Source organism: Pholcus phalangioides, unplaced genomic scaffold (assembly GCF_987345545.1).
Source record: "Pholcus phalangioides strain wild (caught in Gottingen) unplaced genomic scaffold, Ppha-v1.0 ptg000016l_1, whole genome shotgun sequence".
NCBI lineage: Eukaryota > Metazoa > Arthropoda > Arachnida > Araneae > Pholcidae > Pholcus > Pholcus phalangioides.
The window spans coordinates 9529408-9551004 of record NW_028301609.1 but is presented as its reverse complement, the minus strand read 5'-3'; the positions used below and the strand labels follow the sequence as shown (position 1 = coordinate 9551004).

Below are 21597 nucleotides of genomic sequence, written 5' to 3'. Positions count from 1 at the left end.
AAGAATCCTCAAATTACGCTTTGCTTGATTGAAAAATTGCTAAAGGAAAACACTCGTTCAATCCTCGCAATTCCAGGCTGAGCACGTTTTCTCAGGGAAGATATGGGAAATCAGGATTTCAAGTACAGAAAATCTGTAATTGTCACCAATTATGATGCCAAAAGTAAGCAAAGTGACCAATTATTGCTTTCAAAAAATCTTGATGGCAAGAAATACGAGGTGCGTCCTGGGAAAACCTGGTCATATGATCATCTGAAGCAATCCTAAAAAATCCCTAGTTTTCCCTTCTATATGCATGGCATTTTTCTTCTGTGAGAAATATTTCATCATGTGATAAACTGCAGATTTTTCAAGCTTGGGAATTGGCACCTATGTCTATATAACACACTCAAGGGTCCGGAGAAACATATTGACACAAAAGAGTTATTGATGGATTATGTATTACCACTATGAACAGCATATTGAGATCAGAGACTAATATCATTATATAGGTGTTATTGTTTTTGTGGGTATTGCTATATAGGATTTTCACTGTATGTGAAAAAGTCTTATCTTGAAATAAAACTACAGTCAACGCTTATTTTTACGAACCCATACAGCCATGAAAACTGGTTTGTAAAATCAAAAGCTCATAAATGGGAAAGACATTGAAAGGAATAATATACTGTTTGGGACCAGAAGATTAATTCATGCAGTTTATAAATTTCGGGTTCATAAAATAGAGCATGGGCTGTATAATTTAAAATTTTTCTCAAGCTACTCAATTCCTTTGCCGTGTGAATTCAAGATGACCACGTACTGTACAAATAAGGTGTGAATGTTTAAATTGAGAGACGAGAAGATATCATGTGTCATTCCAAATTAAAAAATACTTGTAATATTATATCCTACTTGGGGGGCTCTGCCCCCCCTGCCGCCTTTGGCGGCCAACCCCCACCCCCATACTTCTCTTCACAACATATCTTGTTTATTTCGTCCCACTTCATCACCGTGCTATGGAAAGGGACGTGTGAAAGCACCAGCTTACTGAAGAAGCGAATTTTAATAAAAATAATAATGAAGCAACAAAAAACAAATGAGATTCATCAAGTACCCCCAGAAAACTTCCTCATGGGAGTCCCCAGATTCTTCAATTCGCCGAATTTTAGTGGGGCCCCACACTGGATATATCTTGGGCTACCGATGTGTTGCAAATTTTACAATGTTAAACCACAAAAATCAATGAGATACATTCAGGGGCACCGAATTACAACCTGCCAACATTTCCATGAAGCCCTGACCTGCAAGCTTGTCGGACACCCCCCTGTGAGAATTTTTCATTTTTATCAATTTTACAACGAATAAAATCCAGGGCCCCACATCCAGTAGCGGGGACACAATACACAGATTTTTAGTGGGGACCCAGACTGGCTATATCTCGGGTTTCGGCTGTGGCAAATTCTACAACAGAAAAGAATGAGATTCATCCAGGGCCCCCAAAATCAAACCTGTAAACATGCCCCCCAAGTCGGGCCCCCCGACTTGGAAGCTTGTTGGTCATCCCCCGGTGCGAGTGCCATGAAAAATTTTCATTTGTATTCGTTTTACCAACGAATAAAATCCAGGGCCCCCAACCAATTACCCGGGACACCAATTCGCATACTTTTAGTGGGGCCCCAGACTGGCTTTATCTCGGGCTTCCGCTGTTGCAAATTCTACAACAGAAAAGAATGAGATTCATCCAGGGCCCCTAAAATGAAACCTGTAAACATGGGCCCCCGACTTGGAAGCTTGTCGGTCATCCCCTGGTGCGAGTGCCATGAAAAATTTTCATTTGTGTTCGTTTCACCAACGAATAAAAATCCAGGCCCACCCACGCAACTACCCGTGACCGAATTCACCAATTTTATGGGAACCCCAGACTGGATATATCTTTTGCTTCTGCTATCGCAAAATTTTCAACGTTAAAGCAGCAAGAAAACAATGACATCCATCAAGGGCCGCTGGAAATAAAAACTTATACATGCAATCCCCCCACGGGTACCCCGACCCTGTGTGTTGGGAGCACTGCTGTTGTATGTATATTATACATATACATACCTCTCGGCATGACCCCCCCCCCCACAAGGACAGGGCTAACGGGGGCCACAACGATTCTTATCACTTTTTGATTTTTCACACTATAAATTAACCACAGAGGGGCCCCTGAAAAGCTAGTTTGGGAGCTCGCAATCTAAATTCCAGCCTAAGGGCTCTGCTGTAGGATGTAGGAGCCTCTCAGTACATGCACTTAACATGGTCCCAATGGGTCAAATGGGTCTCGATATGTGCTACAGTTAAATGAATATTTGACCCAAAATCGTAACCGACTTCCGTAACACAAAAACGTAACAGATTTCCATCACCCATTTCGGTAACATAAAATCATCACTAATTTCGGTTGCTTAGAAACAGGCCTTTTTCGAGTTTGTGATTTTATATTATAGAGTACAGATGCATCTAGATGCGTGATCCACACATACGTCAAAATTCAATTTTACTTTTCCAGATTTCATGGAGTGAAAATACTTCAAAATTATTTTTTCGGATAATGCTGGTTGAACCAAACTATATCAAACTAAGCTTATAATTCCAATTATACAGGGTTCTCAGCAGAAAGCTTATAATGAATGGAATTTTTGATGGATACTTTTTTTAGATCAGATAATAGCAAACCTCTGGATATAGTGAACCAAATTCTTTGTTATAATGAGATCTGACCATGATTGGAAAACTCCCTTCAACATATAAAATTTTTTTATTTTATCTGAATAATCAGAGTTTACCCTGAGTTTTTTACATGACAAATTGAATTATGTAGCAGTAGTTAATTAACTAGTTTAACTAACTAGTTTTTGTTTCAATTTTCAAATTTTCAATTTTAGGCAGTTTTGGAGCCTCACAATTTGAAACCAGCTTACTTGAAGTTCCTAAATCGTTTAACCCGAAATCAGTAAGTTTGCTTGTTATATAAATTTGAACTTTCATTGAAACCATTTAAATTTAGATTCATTTATATACATACCGCTTGGAACTAGTTTTTGTGAATTTCTCTTTCTATATAAGTTTTCATTTGTTCGAGCTATTTCAGTTTTCTGTAACCATATAAAACTAGAATTCAGCTAGTATATACATTTTATGTGAAATACAGTGTCATTTGTCTTTGGTGAGTAGTTTTCATCCACATGAGCCACACATGTAGAAATACATATTTTTTCAGATAAAATATGTGCTATACACATGTTTGCTTTACATTTTATCTTTGCAGATTTCCACCAACCTCCATCGTACGGTGGTATGGTGTTATTCCTCCTAACGGTACCAGGTGAAAACTGCAGTTGCAGTTTGATTTTAGATGAATGTGTAAATTAAATAATCATTCGGTGCCGATAAGATTGCTGTCTATTGCACTATAGATATTTAAATGAATAATTATGCTATGTATTTTTTTAAAAGTCAAAACAAAAGTACCTTGTAAGTACTTGTGACCCAACTTATAAATATCTTCCTGTGCAAAAGTTGTATTTATTTAAGTATTGATAAAAAAACCGTTTGACATCTGGCTGAATATATGAAATTGTATTGTAAATCATAAATATAGAAATTCATTACTTAGTAAGGTATTAAATGACAAATGTGAATTCATTGAATTATTTATATTTTCAATTTTTCAAATGCGAGTATATTAGAATATGTTGCATAATTCATTTACATTTGAATAAAACACATTGATATGGCTAACTTGAAGTTGTATTCGACCTGCCAAATGTTATGGAACTGCAACTTAGGGCTGTTATGTACACCAAGTTGTACGATACTTGCCACATGTTAAAAACAATGAATTGCATGCAGGCTGAAACGTAATCATGCATAGAAAAAAATAAAATTATGCTAAACGCATAAATGGGAAAGGAAGTGTTTTATTTGACAGGGTACATATAATAAATATTCAAAATACATTGTTAGAGATAATATGTACTGCATTCTCACTCGTACATAAGTTTAGAAAATTGTCAAAGAAAAAAAAATACGATTGAATCCAAGGATGATGTCACTCTCCACTTCCACACAAAGGTTTTCAACAGCTAGCTGATGCGAAGATATATTTTGGAAAGAGAAAATTCAAACCCCCTTTGTATGGGTAGTGGAGAGCGACATCATCCTTGGATAAGTCGCCATCTGGTGGCATTGTCAGCAGTTGTGAGCTTTGACCTGAGTTAGGTCCGACTGTCCATGTACGGTCCCATTCAGTGCACAAGAGCTCCAAGGAAAGATTGAGATATTCGTTGTCTCTGTAGTCTAGTGGTCTAAAGTGTTCACCCGGAAAGTGAAAGGACCCGAGTTCGATTCCCCACAGGGGCAGTTGAATTTTCTTTCTTTCCAAAATATATCTTCATATCAGCCAGCTGTTAAAAACCTTTGTACAAGATTGAATGCATGAAAAATATTGAAATAGTGAGATGGAAATGTGTGTGCAAGGCTCGTCAACATGTCAACATGGGGTTCTTCCTTGATGACTACCCTCGCATAGGTTCTATTTTAATATTTTTCATACATTTTATCTTGTTTGACCATTCCCTAAAGTAAAAAAACCACATCAATATGTATATATTTTTAAATAAACAAGTGAGCATCACAATCGCTTTTGTCATTTAAAATCTATTTTAGCTTTTCTTCATTTTCTGCATTCATATCTCTTGATTTTTTTACCCTAAATTTACCAGTCCTACTATATATATACTGGGAATCTTGCAGAGAGACATTATTTCAGGGGGAATATATTTAGGCCGAACTTGCTCTTTAGATGATTAGCTTTCTCTCAATTTATGATGTGTCTAGTTCATCTCAAATGCCAGAATCCTCAATTTCTCTCTCTTATCCGACACTTATCACAATCCTGAGAAACATTTGAGGCTTTATACACTCGTATATAATTCTAGTAACTTTTCTAATGTTTTTTCCCAAATTATTACGATTTCATGGAAGTTTTAAGTGGCATAGGTCAGGCTTGTTCTTGAGCCAGTGTGTAATACCATGGCAGGTTTAGATGTCATTGAGTGAGCTAATTCAAGAGTCTTTAGAATCTGGTTATAGCTCATGTGCTCTAGATTGATTTAGAAAATAGACTTTTGTGAATATAGCTCTGTGGGTTGCAAACATTATGTTATGATTTGTTGGGATATCAGTGTTTCTGTGAAGGAAGTAACTTTTAGCTCATCCGCCAAAAGTTCTGTTTATGGCTATTCCAATGAATATTTTCAAACAGTTTTGGTTCTTTTTGACAGCAGATGTTATCAATCAATTCATGTATTTGAGCTACTGATGTATCCACCATTTTTGATATCGTTTGCTACACATATTTCTGCTGCTTGATTTCAGTTGAAACTTTTGTCAAGAAAAAATAGATTTCAGTTAACAAAGTGGCAAATACATTGGTAATTTCAACTAATGAGCTGACAAATAAGGGGCTGTTCAAGTATTATGTAAGAAAATTTTTAGCCATTTCCCCCCCCCCCCCAGCAAAATTTTGTCATCAGCTCTGCCCCTCTGAATCCTAACCCATATTGGTGGGATTAGAGACGTACACAACAGGGGAGCATAGGGAGGCCCGATCCCCCCTCCCACGATCAAAAATTTATTTTTTAATGCAAAAAAAAAATTTTCAAATTGAAATTTCGGAAGAAAATACCTGTGTATGTTATTATAATCAATTTCTGTTAATTCAATGTTATTTAAATGAACGCTATGAACGCAAAAAATTTATCTTTAATAAATTCATTGCGACCTACCCTCTAAGCCATACAATGATAAATCGCATAAAGGTCCTTGGCCCGCGGCCCAAATATGGCCCTGGGGGTTATCTGATGTGGCCTGCCCTCCTAAAACCTAATTTTGTAAAAAATGAACTAAGCGGCACATCTACAGATCGCTTAAGTGTCCCATGGTACAATTACAGAACATTTAAGCGGCTCGTGGCACATTTTAAGATCACTTAAATGACCCAGGACATAGTTACAGAACTCTTAAGCGATCCATGACACATTTAGAGGTCCCTCGTGTGACATGTGACATAGTTTTAAAGCACTTAAATGGCCCCAGTGCAGTTCTACATCACTCATGTTACCCCTCATGCACATTCTCAGATCATCTGTCTCTGGAGATCTGCCATCACTTGAGTGATGGCACAGTTCCAGAGCACTTAAGCGACCCGGACACATTTCCAGATCACTTGGATCCGCGAAAAATGTAGAGATCACTAAAGGGGCTCCGTAGAGCACTTATGAATAGGGGGATGTCACTTCAAGTGCCCACAAACTATCGAAAGGTTTTTCTCGTTTTTGGTGCACAGAGTAGGATGATATTAAAAATATTTCATATTTTCATAAGGGTGGTTGATGACGTAAGCATTATCTAAACCCCCCCCCCCCCCGTTATCAAAAGTCAGCAATTTGGAAAACCCCTCACCCCATCGATGATGACGTAATACTTGAACGGCCCCTAAGTGGATACAGGGATACAGACTCCTTCAATGGAGGGTGGGGGAACGAGAATCACCAAAGGTGTGCATAGTGAATATGGAGGGGGAGGGGCTGCCCACTTCTGCTATCCTGCCTATGCCAATAATACACATTTTTTGCTGAATGTGGTGGGGGAAGATAAGTCCTTCCCCTGTATCCAGCTATGTTACATCTCACTATCCGTGTCTGAAATTCTGTGTAGTTAGATCTTCAACATTTTTTGAATGGTGTTTGTCATTAGCTTTAAATACACTATAAACGGAAGAATGAGATTACAAAGCTTCCTAACACACTATCTTAGATATTAGGAGAAAAAAAGTTAATGATGAGATTTCCTTAATGTGCTTGTGTGTTTAAGAATCCAAGTAATAAAGTTCATCCTCTTAAGATTATGCCAGACTTTACCTCCACTAGGTTCTTAAATGGTGAAATTAAAATGGCATATAAATGGTCGAAAAAATCCTGTCATAAATTTAGGCACACAAATACTTCATAGTATATAAGTTTTGCTAGCCTTCTCCTGCTTTTGTCTTGTCTTCATTGTCTTCTGAACTTGTCACCCTGGAATGTAGCGCACTTACCCATCCCAGGTAAATATGCCTCTAAGTAGCTGGTTCGATTCCCTAAATTTCACACCTAAGCTTTCATGTAAAGTAGTCTGTTTTAGGGCAACTTAAAAATGATGATGTCAAACTTATTTGGTTCGATGTTCAAAGTCACTGTAGAAACATTCCAGTTATCCAATTCACCAATTTAATCATATTGGTTAAATTGATTACTAAACCCACACATGCACCTTGTCCTTATACCTCTGTGGAACTTTTAATGTATTCGTACACGTTGCGTTGGAATGCTTGTTCCATGTTGTGAACCTATCCTGAATCTTGTTTCTGTATAATGCTTGTTATAGTGCTGCTATCTGCTAGTTTTTTTTTGAACTCATAGACAGAGATACGGGGGGGGGGGGTCACAAGTTGACTAATCTCATGTATATATGCATATATGAATTGACATCATCATCGTACCCCCCCCCCCCCCCCCAGACTTCCAAGTCTATCTCTGCCTATGGATTTACCATTGCAGACCTATTGCTCTCTGTGGCTAGACTTTTTAGTGGGGAGATCGGCTCGCACGGTTAAATTGACTACAAATTGCAATTATTTATCAGCATCAGTAGGATCACAATCATTAGGGATTTTAGCTGTTACATTATTTTGCTGTGCTGGAATTGGCATCACTGTAGAATTTTTTGACTGTGACTTAATCATGATTTGTGAAAACTGTTTGTGATTATCTGTTTTGGAAATTATTTTTAATCATTTGTCACCAAACTGATTCCTAATCTTTTCTAATTATATGAGAGGCATCAAGGATATTTACTTTTGTTTGCATGTTAGAATTTTTGCTTTTTGATATTTTCCACCGCTTAATGATGATAAAATTGTTTCTTATTTCAAATTACACCTTAATCCATGGGTTGGCGAATTCAAGCCCCATATCAGGTGGGCAAGCACAGGTCCAGAATGATGTAGTTGGCATGAGGAGGGGACGCTATATATATTTTATTAATGGGTCCAGGGTTGCCATACATACATACATACAGTATTTTACAGGGTGTACCCAGAGGTGTATTTACATGGTGGCAAATTTGATTAATGAGTGGTCAATTAGTAGAATGGGATGGGAGAAAGACACAAAAATTTGTATTGGGTACAATTAGTGAAACTATAAATCTGCCTCTGCTTTAGAGAGAGAGAGAGAGATGTCCAAAATAGTGACATATAGGAGAGGCATGGGATTAGAGAGGTTGTGGGGGGGGAGGCCCTCTACAAAGAAGAGGAAAGAAGCCTGTGTTTTTTCTTGTGGACTCAGGAAGCAACTTAAAAGGCTCGCTGTAAATGAGGAGAATGTGTTAATTATTTTTATGTTTACTGTTAAAAGTTATAATTAAATCAACTAATTATCAAAAGTGACAGAGTGTTTGTGGTTGAAAGCAATCAATCATCAAAAATGAAGCAGCAAAACCATAAATCTGCTGCCGCGTTATTTTGTCACATAATATATTTGCAAAGTCCTGTTGACCGTAATTGTGATTCTAATTTTTCAATTTTGTCTTCACTTTATTGGTGTTTCTCCTCTTCCTGATGCAGGTGCTGTGCATTCCTGCTCAATTGACAGAATGAGCTTCCCCTCTTAGTTTTCTTGTTAAATTTCAGACACAGAGAAATATTTGCTTGCTAAAAGTGATAAAATTACAATACAATTATAACATTGTACCATACAGGTACTGTAATCTGGAGCTACTTTGCACTTACAGGGGTAATTTTGCACCAATCCTGAAAAAAAAAGGATTCAACGTTACCTAATGGCTATTCTAATGAATATTTTCAAACAGTTTTGGTTCTTTTTGACAGCAGACATTATCAATCAATTCATGTATTTGAGCTACTGATGTATCCACCATTATTGATATCGTTTGCTACACATATTTCTGCTGCTTGATTTCAGTTGAAACTTTTGTCAAGAAAAATAGATTTCAGTTAACAAAGTGGCAAATGCATTGGTAATTCCAATTAATGAGTTGACAAATAAATGTCTCTTTTCAAACAAAATCTAAACACTTTGGAAATATTCATTAGAGTAGCCGTTAGGTAATTTCAGATATTTTTTCAGGATTGGTGCAGAATAGTTCCAGATGATAATGTCATGTGTGTTTGTTATAAGTGAGGCTTAACTATATACTTATCAAAAATCTGAAAGAAAACATGAACATTAATTTTTATCATTCAAAATTTTTTCTTTCATTTCATTTCATGTCTATGATGTTTGACTATTTTTCTCTTTTATTTTGGGATCAAATGAAAGTAGGAAGAGTAATGGGCATAATTTATTTGGTTCTCCGATTCTTTGTCTTCTAGTGATGAATGACCATTAAATTTTCAAATTTTCTTGTACCTAGAAGGAAAAAAAAATGAAGTGTGTAATGATTTATATAGGAAAAATGATTAAAAAGTGAATGATAAAATAACAAATAAAAAAGGTTTATTTTTTGAAAAAGCATTCTTAGAGCTAAAGGACAGCTATGTACTTAAATATATATATAGAGTAGGGGGGGGGGCAAATATAATTGCCCACTTATGCCATTATTTTAATTACAGGACTAATTTATGTGTAATTTGTGTAAAAATTGTTCTATTCTATTGTCTAGACTTATCTAAAAATAAAATGAATTACAACTCTCTCTCTAACAGATAATTTTAACACACCCAAAAAAAATTATTTTGGGACCTCTGAATTTTTCCTATTAAAAAAGTGTTCCTAATATCGCCTACGTCAAAAATGGGTTAAAATGAAGTTTAATTTATGTTATGATTCTACTTTCTTTATTAAACGTGAAAATTAAGACAACAAAATTGAAAGTAATACAAGACAGTTTTTTGTACTTTTAGAAATATAATTAACGTACCCTTTTAACATTTCCTAAATACAGCATAAAAAAACAAAAAACTTAAAAGCATTCTACACAAGCATAACGTTTTGTTTCTTCTTATCACATTTTTCGTCCGGACCATTTATTACATATCAAACATTTTAACCATGCTTCTCCATGACAATTGACAATCGTTTGAGTAAAGTCCTCCACAAATTGAGCATTGGGCATCATTATCTTCTTCACCACAACTGCTGTCGTTGTCGTCTGTTGACACGTATGGAGGTTCTTCATCCTCTGAACAGATCCTTCTTCCTTCCATTTTTCCAATTTGCATTTTTTCGAAGCTGTTTGCTTTACAGCTTTGCCTGTGTCTTGCCAGAAGTTGAAGAACTTTCAAGTGATAGTGCTTCCCCCCCCCTTTTTTTTTCCAGAAGCACGTCACGATATCTGTTGAAAAAAAGAGGGAGGCATTTCTTATATACCTGAACTTGTTCTTTCTTCAGAAAATGGGTGGCATAAATTCTTTCTAATGGCAAGTTGAAATTCCATCCTTTGTCCTAAAAGCCCATAATAAGTTTTATCCATTTGTAAATAATACTCAACAAATTTATCTTCTACATAAAGAAATAAAAAAAGACCTTCGTCCTAGTGGCACATCAAGTAATTTTGAAGTTCATCTTCAGGTTTTTTTGCGTAGTCTTTTAATGTAGATCCAGGTACTTGAAAAGCTTTTGATGCTTTCAGTAGTCCTATCTGTTTTATTTTTTTCACTGCTATTACATCTCTTTCATTTTAATCTTGTTCCACGTCTTTATGCATGCTATCTGAAAAAAAAACCTACTTCGAAAATGTTTCCTAATATTGCCTAGGGTGATAATGGGCACACTCAAGTGGGCAATATTGGGCCCATTAGTGGCAGGGAGATATCAGGAATGTAGGTGATAATTGGGCTCCCTACCCTATATACTTTCTTGGCACCAAGAGATGTTTGTGGGTCAGTGAAATAGTCAAATCCCATTTTAATGAATACCGTTATAGTGAAAATCTCATTTTAATGAACACTTTTCTAGTCTCCCAGGTAAGTTTATATAATAACAATGCAAAAACTTAGAATTCCTTTATAACAAAATTTTGTTATAAGAAAGTGATTCCCCGTCTTTTGGAGTTCATTATAACTGGATTAGACTGTAAAAATAAATTTTTTAACTGTTTTGTAAACCATGGATACTGGAAAATGCGGGGCTGTGATAATTTTGGGCCTGCACCACTTCAAATAAACTAAATGGTTTGGGAGGGGGGGGGGGGGGCTGAGCTCTTCCCAATACTTGAGGACTAAAAGTGGTAACCATGGTGACTGCCAAAAGCAAAAATGTCCTGAAATTGCAAAAAACTGTTTTTGCACATATCTATAAATTCACACCAGTGACCTCTTTACGTGCTCTTTTGAACTACTTAGAAGACTACCAAGAGTTTTTCATGGTTACCACGTTATAAAGACATGTGACCGTACCTCATTTAACAGTTTAACGTGGAAAACAGTGTTTTGATTTTTCTTGGCACTTACATTGCTAACCACTTTTAGTCTTCAATTCATGAATATGCAATGCAACACATGCTTCCCATTTATGCTCTCTTAAATCCTGTATATACAGGATGCAGGGCTCCTACTTTTTGGTAAGATGTCCTACTTTTGTCCCACTTTCTAGATTTTGCCTATTAGATTGCAATTAGTGATTAATGATTATGATAATTAATGATTCCGCCAAAGTAGAAATTTTACTGTTTTTTCAGGTTATTTGTAAGCTATGTGGTTTATTAATTTTTCTTGCTTAGTTTGAGGGTTCAGAAACTCATTTTGTGCTAGCGTTTTGAAACAATAAAAAAATTAAGTTTTTATAAAGCAATTTTTTTTTATTTTAATTAATAACTATACAACCCCTTGCAGCATGAATAATGTATCTGAAATTCCTGATTTCACACATTTATATTCTTCAAGAATGACTTTAATATTTGTCACAGTTTTCTTGCTGTGCCATTTTAAAAACCGACATTCGATTGTGGGACACTGTACTAACATACAACATAAAACTCCAAAGCTTTTTCTTTAACGATTCTGACATCCTCGGGGGGGGGGGGGGCAAGGGGACTACAAGCAGAATAAAGAAATGGACTATCTTAGTGATGTGTCTAGAAATGTCATTAGAGTTTTGCCTTTCATGTCTTGTTAGACATTTTGTTAAGTTAGTGGTTTTAAGCTGAAAATCTTTATAATTAATATAAGTCACACAACTCAACTGTTTACATGAATATGGTTTTTATTTTTACAATTTTTTATTTTGTTTTATAAATGTTATTTTTATTTCATCTTATTTTTCAAGTGTTGTCAAAAGATAAAGTTGCGAACAGTTCAGTTTTCAATGCATGGCAATTTTTAACAATTAATTAAAGTGTTAATGTTATGTTAAAAGTTTTATTTTATGGGAAAAATTTACTACACATAAGTTGTTCGTTATGCACACAATCTACTGTATGCAAGTCAAATTCATGAAATGTTATAAATTTCATCAAAGATGATGATGTTACTTACCTTTCTTCTGGACTAAGATGGGACGATCTGTTTGGCTCATTAAGCTTCTATTAATTCACATTAATTGGCAATTTACTAATGAGAATTCATTGATAAAATTATATGAGAAAGGAAAATTATATCTCAGTGCAATTCAGTTTCAACTTTCGAGTACAACGCAATAGTGAACAGTATGGGGAAGCTTTTGGAAAAATAACACATCAAACTGGTCTTGGAAAGCAGCACCCAAACACAGAGGGCAGACTCTCTTTTGGACATCAGGGGAGTGGAGTGAATTCAAAAAAAGCAATACAATATAGAAAAAGTAACATTTTCCTGTATGTGAAATACGTAAATAGCTTATCCTATTGTCTGCAAAGATCAGACAAAGTAACCCAAAAACAAAAGTTTAAGAATAATTACATTAAAATTTCCCATTGTGCTATTGTTTTTTGGACTTTGCACCACACCCTCTTTATCAGGAAGTATATTTATTTACCTTGTGTGTGATTTGCTCGCTTCCTACCGATGCCTGATCTGATGATAACAATTCAAAGGCTAAAGGCTTCACAGATTTGGTTTTTGAAATTGATAAGATCTCACAACTTTTAGGATTTTTTTTTTTTTTTTTGCTGAAGTCCCCCCCCCCCCCATAATTGGTGATGTGACTTGAATACACGGAAGAGTTTCTCGAATTTTTTCATTTGCATGGAAGCCACGAAGATTTAATTTTGCGTTTTCTATGCATTCCCAGATGCAATTCATTGTGCAAGAATTCATTCATGTATAGTTATGATGAGGTGGTGATATTGGGTGAACTTGGACATTTTTTTCTTTTTGCCTGGTCCAGGATTCTTGCAAGAGGCGCTGATAGTACACTCCAGTAGTGATGTTGAGGTTAGAAATTCCTCAGGATAAGGACCTGATCACCATCACACAGTTATAGCAATAATAATATTAGATTATATAAACAATAGGTGCAGTAGCTCAGGTCAGTAAGATACTCGCCTAAAGTACCAAAGGATATTCAAAGGTGTTGAGAATTCGATACCTGGTTCATCCTTTTCAGAATCTTTCATGACGCTGGGGTACAACAGAAAAAGTGACATGGCCACAGAATAAGATTGCTATCACAAGTCCCACATTGAAGGGTTAATGCAGCAACCCCTTGGTGAGTGTAAAAAAAAAGCTGCTGTTCGGAATAGGCAATAAATTGTAGGTCCCAGTCTAATTAGCCCTCGTGCACAGAAAATAACTGTGATGTAAAAAATTATCAAATAATCATACACACAATTTATAAAAAAAATGTATTGTGTCTAGTCTAACAAGTTTTATTGTCGACTCCCTGAGACTAATTTGAAGCAAAAGTCCTCAATCTTATTCAAGTCCAGAGTCAATGTTTATGTCAGTGTTTCTATCAAAAGGTCCTAGCAAAAAAAAATCACCAAGAATGGAATCTTTTTTCCATTTGAAGAATAGAGGAAAAAGAGATGAGGGCTCTTTTGTTGAGAAGACCATAACTATCTTCAACCAGTGCTCACCAATATGTGTCTGGACCCACGATTCAAGCATCAAAATTCAATTTTGCTCCAAATTCTGTTGAGGAGTGAAAATAGGCTCTCTGAAAAAAAGTCTTGGAGAGGAGTGAAATTACTCATCAAAGTTATATTTTTGGGCAATACTGTTTTCGACCATCCTCCACCCTCTTTGCCTGACTAAGACCCTAGAGAAAGCTTTGGATGAAATAGTTGCACATTACTGTGATTGAAGATGTTCAACTTGTTAGCGAGTATGTATTATTCAACTTTGGGACCCCATATTATGAAGGCCTTGGACAAATGCCATCTTTTTGTTAGTGAGGAGAAGCTGAACCTGATTTCCAGTCTCTCTAATTATTTAATTTCGTCTTTCTTTCCTGCTCTTATATTCTCTTCATTCAAAGGGAAGGGGGAGTAAGGATCAAATCGAGTTAAAATAATTACAAATTATTTTAAGACTCTTCGAACATAAAACAGGCATAGCTCTGCATTGTAAATACATTGATAACTTATAAATCACGGGGGTTACAGAGAGGAGGTGATGGGGGGCAATCTTCCTTTCAATAAAATCTATTATTGGCATGGGGAGATGGACATTCATTCACTATACACGCCCTTGGTGATTCCCCCCCCCCCCCCCCCCGCTCCCGTTCAAGGAGGTTGTATCCACTTATGATACTTATACGCCTTTTAGACATCTTCCAGCAAGCACTGATTTGTGTGAAATTTTCCGGAGTAATATCTTCACGAGGTGCATTTGCAGTTTAGTAGCAATAGTTATTATCCAAATATTTTATCACATTTTACTCCATGGTTTTATTCTTGTACTTTGACACTGCTTCTTTTCTTCTTTAGAATTGGTGCAATAAACCGTCATGTGCTTGACATCTTTGGAACCCATGCCTCAAAGCTTTATTCCGATTTCTGGCCAGAGCTTGACCTGACGCATTGCAGTAGAGTTTTCCAAGAGAGTGTGCTTCTGTGGTTGATACACTAACTGTTATAGCTGGTGAAGATATAAATATTTTGTACGTTGGTTTTTTTTAATTTTTAAATTACATAATGGTGCCTTGCTCAGAGTATGATGGTCTTGAATCGAGTTGAAATAATTACACGTTATTCATCGAGGAGGAGGAAAACGCAATGCATTTATTTGTGAAAATGGGATTGTTTTGTAATAATGAATTATAGTTGATCTTTGATAAATGTTCTTGTAATGTTGTTATGAAATCAAATGTGTGTATTTGTGGTTATGCATGGTTAAACTTTTTGCGGTGTTTTTAAATGAATACATAATATATAATGTTACTAGCTGTTTATAATGTGCATATATTTATCAAATTTTTATTTATTGACACGTATTACTAATGTTAGCCCAAAAGTTTTTGTAAAAAGAAGCCCAATGTGCTACCGAAATGTTAAGGCTGGTGGTTTTAAAATACCTCAGCACTGAGACCAGAAGTCTATTGCGCTGTACACAGCTATGGTAAAAACATTTAGTGAGGAGGGATTGAGACTTTCAATAAATTGCTTTTGAATTCCAGAGAAATCTTTGAAGACTACGATTCAGATGGTTTTAATTCTTTTTGAAAGGAGGTTTTTTGTTTTATCAACCTGGAATAAAATAGTTAATGCTTCAGCTGCTTAAACAGTTCAGCTTTCATTTGTTTGTGTCTCTCAAGTGTTCATAATTAGCCTGAGAGCATTACAATTACATTCTGGCCTAGGTAACTTCAGTATTATTTGAGTCTCGAGCCACTCTCTAAGCCCATCATCAGAGGAAGAGCACCCATAATGGCACCTCTGACATATGCCTGAATTTTATGCTAACTCTTAAATACAGAGTTCAATTTGGAAATGGGTCAATACGTTGCGAGTATGAAATCTGGTACCTTTTTGTTGCTTCTTTGAGCACCATTATGCTTATGAGGAACTAGTTGAAGATGCCTGAATTATTGAGAGACATCAAGCTTCAAGATATTGTGCTTTCAGTATTATTTGCTGATGCTGTTCAAATATTTTTTTTCCCGATGATCGATTGAGTGATGAGTCAAAGAATATTGGCTGAAACCAGTTCAAAAAATATTTGTTCAGTATTGTTTCTCATTTTGCCTCAGATTTGTCTTTTTTAAATAGTTAACATTTGAAAAGATCAAAAGTTCATGAAATGCTTATATAAATACAGTTGAACTCAGATTTAACCCTTTGATTAAGAATTGAAGAAAATGACATCAGCTTTCTGTGAAAATGGACAAAATGGGTCACAAGTAAGGAAATTTAGCACTTGGATTTTTTTTTGGGGAAATATATGTCCCGTTAGTAGTCAAAAGGTTAACAGTCGTTTAGAAATCTCAACCATTTTTTCCTTGATTAAATGAATAAATATATCTGTTTTGTGTGTCTGATTTGTTAATTCATGGTCGCTCATTTTGGTTCGAACAACCCACGGTTCTCTTACGAGTTGAATGGTGTCACTATCCTGGATGCAACTAGGGTCACCGATTTGGGAATTCTCATTGACGAGTGACTTAGGTTTTCTGAACATTATTCAGCGGTGGTCAAAAAATCGAATAGAATGCTCGGTCTCATTTTCAAAAAGGTCTCTTCGCGTTCTCCTAAAGTCATTCTTCCGCTTTTTCAAGGTTTAGTTGGTCTTGGACTGGAGTATGCTGTAAGGTTTTGGAGACCATACCTGCAGAGAGACATAGACTTGGTTGAAGGGGTGCAGAGAAGAGCTACACGTTATTTTCACACAGGGCTTGAGTTATGAAGAGAGACTTCATTTTTTGAATATGCTTACATTGGATGAACGCAGGTGTCGAGGAGATATGATCGAAGTGTTCAAAATTTTCAATGGGATGGATAGGATGGACCATGAACTTTTAGTACACCGGCAATCGACTGCTTTTACAAGGGGACAATGCAAGGTTATGGTGTCGCAGGGAATTTTTCTCTAATAGGGTTGTTAATAAATGGAATAGCTTACCCCCGGAGGTAGTAAATTGTAACACAATTGACACGTTTAAAAAGAAATACGATAAACATGTTGGGGTAAATCGAGAAGCTATCCATTCTTAGAATAAGACAACCATAAGTATTCTTTATGGGCGTTGTATAATATTTTATCATGTGTATATATTGTTTATAATTTGTGTTAATTGCATTTTTAATTGGGTTGCTGTATTTTTGAAATATATGACATCCATATTTTTATGGGCATCTTTTTATCAGCCACCTCGTTGGGCATTTTGCCTGTTGTGGCGTTGTATTTGTAAATTGATGTTCAACTGTATCATTTAAGAAATAAGAATATTTTTAATTTTTTAACTCTTGGGTAGAGATGTAACCAAGGCTACTGGATATTATTATTAAGATGGATTTTCACTGGAAGAATTCTTGGGAATTGCGAAATTCGATAAGTTATGGGTCTTTAACCCCTCAAGTCAGGAGGAAATTAAAAGAATCCCATCTCAGAGGTTGAAGGAGGTTTAAATGGAATCGCTTATTTTTGCGCAGATGTTTAGTAAAAAAAATTAATTAACAAACTAACCATTTAACTAACCATGAAACTAACCATTGAATTAATTTAAAAATTTTTATGTTTATAAAATAAGGTCTTGGCTATAATATTATATAGTATCACTTAAGAATTTATATGATATTTTCTTTGCTGAAATGGTTTTTTTTTTACTTCTACGGCTTTTAAAAATCTGATTTATAATACAGCCTCTTGGCTGTAACAAAGAACTGTCAACTCAATTATATACAGTGTATTTTAATTCAAAGGGGCCCTAAACACGCTCTTTACAGTAATAATTATTCAGAGCGTTTTAGCTCAATGGGCTAAAACAGGCTCTTTACAATAATATCTCAGATCCCCGCATGTCAAGCAGGAAACATTCATCACTCACAATAAAATATGATAGTCACAATTTATAAAGCCATATTATCCCTCTTTCGAATGATACCAAACATGTAGAGATCGTGAAATAATGTAATGGATTAATAAATTAGGATATGCAGTTGGTATGTATGACCGACATATGATCTTTGTAAGTAGGACGGCACTGAGGTGTTAATAGAGAGAAACATTAGAAGTTGTGTTGTCTCATGCATACATGTTACCCTATGTTATGACATTTGTTGCTGTTTATTCAAATGATTTTTTTTTTTTGGTGTATTGTTCTCAAACACAGACTATAAGAGATGCTTGAAACAGAAACAAATTTTTTAATATCAATCTGACATATGGTAATATAATGCAATTAATTACGTGTCCTTATTTGTATTAACATAGTGATACATTGACTTAGTATAGTGATTCTTGTTCCTGAAAGTTCCATGAAAATCCTGTAAGCCAAATCAAAGTTTCTCCATAGATGTATAGAGTAATGTGATAGAGACTCTGTTTGTTTCCCATCTCGGGACCCAACAAAAGGGGAGGGGGGGAAGGAAGACAGTTAACCCCCCCCCCCCCCCCACCATCTAAATTTGACAAGGTGGGGCAGGGAATTTTATCTTGTGGTTTCTATTATTTTCTTTATCTTTTTCTCAGCCACCTTGTTGGGCATTTTGCCTGCTGTGGCGTTGTATTTGTATTTGTGCAGGCAGATATTTCCCACTCAGCAAGCAGGCCTTCAACACGATACTCATATAAATATAAAAATTCAGGCATCTGCCACTTTTGTTTCCGATATGATAGAAAGATGATAGAAGTTTTCAAACACAAAAAAAACACATATACCTCTGATATCATAAATGCATTAGGGACTGTGTATACACACGCCCAACACAGTCCGGCATGTACCAGTTTATTAGAAATTCTCCAGAGGAATGATCAGGAGGTGTATGGTGTAGTCAAACAATTAATGTTCCCCCTTGCCCTGATCAACCAAACTTTAAGAAAGTTCAAGTTATGGCAGCTCTTTACCGTACCCCACCCCCCTAAAATGTTGGCAGCTCCAAGTTGGTCAAAGCTTTTGTATGGTGGATGAGTACATTATGGGTTTTCTCTCACATTACATGCCCATTAACTGGATATTCGCACACTAGTAAGCTTGACTTCTAGCGAATAATTTCATCTTTTAACTTACGCTACTTGCATAAAGAGATACTTTTTTGTCGAGGTACCGCCGCACATGAAAATCGTAAGCAGCGATGCACTGCCTTTTGAGTCCACTGGCCAGATATTCGGTGATTCTGCTGCTCGGAGACCAGAAACTTGTATAAGGAAAGTACTCAAATATACCATTCCCCCAAGCAAAATTCATTAATTCTGAAAATTTGTTTGGAGTTAAAATTAATTTAAAAACTGATTTAAGGTATCCGACTACCATTCTTGTCACTTTTCTTCAAAATGGTTCTGGAATGAACTTCAAATACATTTTTTGATAGAAAGTGTCTCGAAATGGTGAAAACAGTGACAAATTTTGGTCTATCTATTATATTTTCTATGAAAAAGTCGTTTTTATGTCAAATTTTAGGCAAAATTCATGTGATATTCAAAACACGATTGCAAAAAATTTTATTAATGAAATGCTTTGTGATTTTCACAGTGCATTTAGCTAGTAATGTTGCAGGTTATGAACCAAAATTTAAAGGATTGCGTGATATGTTCATAAGTTACACCAAAATATGTTCAAGTATGTGTGAATTTTTTAAAATTTCATCCTACATTTTGTGTATAAAACACTAATTCAAAAAATATATGTGATAGACCTTAGATTTTGGTTCATAACCTCAACAATATATAGTAAAATATCACATTAAAATTTCGTAAGGATTCAATGCATCAATTTTTACAAATGATGTCACAAAGTCAAGTAAAATGTCAAAAATAGCATTCTTCGTAAAACATGTTTAAAGACTTTATTCGTGTATGACTTGTATGTAAAAATGTAAAAACGCAACATTAAAGTGAACTTAACTTTGATTCTAAGCATGATATAAACAAAACAAGGCCCGTTTTTGAATCACAGCAAGTAGGGCTTTTATAAAAAATAAAAAAATGAAAATCTATATTTTCTTCCAAGATGTAGGATAATTATATAGTAGTAAATATTTTCTTCAACGTAGTCGGATACCTTAAGTAACTCAATGCCACACACCTAATAGTGCTACATGTGTGCTTGTACTAGATAAAATTTTCCTAACCAAAAAAAAAAAAAATAATAATAATGATAATAATCAAAACAATGCAAATTTTGTATCATTAAAGGTGTCCTAATTTCCGTTCCCTCATTTCCAGTTATCTCCATATTTACTTTTATTGGAAACTTGACTAAAACAATGTTAAGATAATGAATATGTGCTGAAATATATATAATAAATTTATGGAGATGAAAACATGCTTATACATTTTTACACATGAGTTAAATAAGTTACATCTAAATTATTTAGTCATCCAAACAGAAATCGCAAACAAAGTTTTTAAATTTTGTTGACGATGAACACATCTCATGACACTGCTTGAAGCATTTCAAACACATTAACAGTTTTAATATATCCTATAGAAACATATTTTTTTATTTTTGGGAGGTTTTGTTGATGATATTCCAGGCTACTATTTATATTCAATTATTATAGACTTTTCATGGCCTTTTGATTAGAATTGATTCTCCTTACGCTCTTCCACCATTTTTTGAAATTTTCCATAGAGGGTTTTATGGAGACTTCCTGTCACACCAAGAATCGGGTCCCGGCTCTAGATGACTGGAACTTTCTTGATGGCTCTTTCATCAATCGAAATGAGTCTAAGTAGTCAGGGGAAAAAATATCACAAGAAAAGAGCATTATGAGTGTCCTAAATCCATCCCTTGAATAAATTTGAGATTCTCAGACGGGACGGATTCAGGAATTCAGCTATGGCAAAAATTGTGACTGCTCCTGATTAAACGACTACTCAAGTTGCGATCTATAATTATCAATTGCTAAATGATGAAAAACTTACCGTAAGGCATATAAATATAACTGTTCAAACTTTATTTCAGACTGTAACAAGTTATAACAAGAACTATTTTTGAGAAATCAAAGTGTAAATGAAGAGAGCAAAGCAACTTTGTCACTGGAAGTAGTCAACTGAATGGTTATGGGGAGTTTCCTGGCATTCTTGCAAGATAACACAGCTCTGTACATGCAAATTAGAGAGGTGGGGGGGGGGGGGAATTTAAGGCAGGGGGATGCATTTGAGGTACTTTCCTTTATATAAGGTGACTATATAACCAGCATTTTACAGGAAACCCCCTTAGCCCTTTGACTACTAACAAGACTATGTCCCCCAAAAAAAATCCTAAATGCTATTGCCTTACTATTTTGTTCATTTTTTCACGGAAAGCTGTTAAAAATTCTCAACGAGGCTTACTTGACATTATTTTTATGACTCATAAATTAATACCTTTGACAATTTTTGTGGCTTAAATTGGCAACCTTACTTTAGACTTTTTTTTTAGCTGTAAGGGGAACCTTACTTGTCTTAGACAATTTTTTTTGGTTGTAATTGGTAATTTACTTGCTTTGCCAATCATA

General features: G+C 35.3%; 1 protein-coding gene across 2 annotated transcripts in view; it reads left to right on the top strand.

Moving 5' to 3' along the window:
* The window catches only part of LOC149075005 (transmembrane protein 135-like), a 39027-nt gene extending 18777 nt beyond the window's left edge, over window positions 1-20250 (top strand). The window contains exons 12-13 of one of the 2 annotated variants that reach the window (XM_089246010.1): window positions 2904-2971; window positions 14929-20250. In XM_089246010.1, the coding sequence (XP_089102136.1) occupies window positions 2904-2971; window positions 14929-15070 (210 nt within the window). In that variant the 3' untranslated portion in view covers window positions 15071-20250. Of the gene's footprint in view, window positions 1-2903; window positions 2972-3286; window positions 4034-14928 lie in introns of those variants that run through there. The other variant, XM_089246011.1, reaches the window with a different exon arrangement.
* Window positions 20251-21597: the final 1347 nt, after the last annotated feature.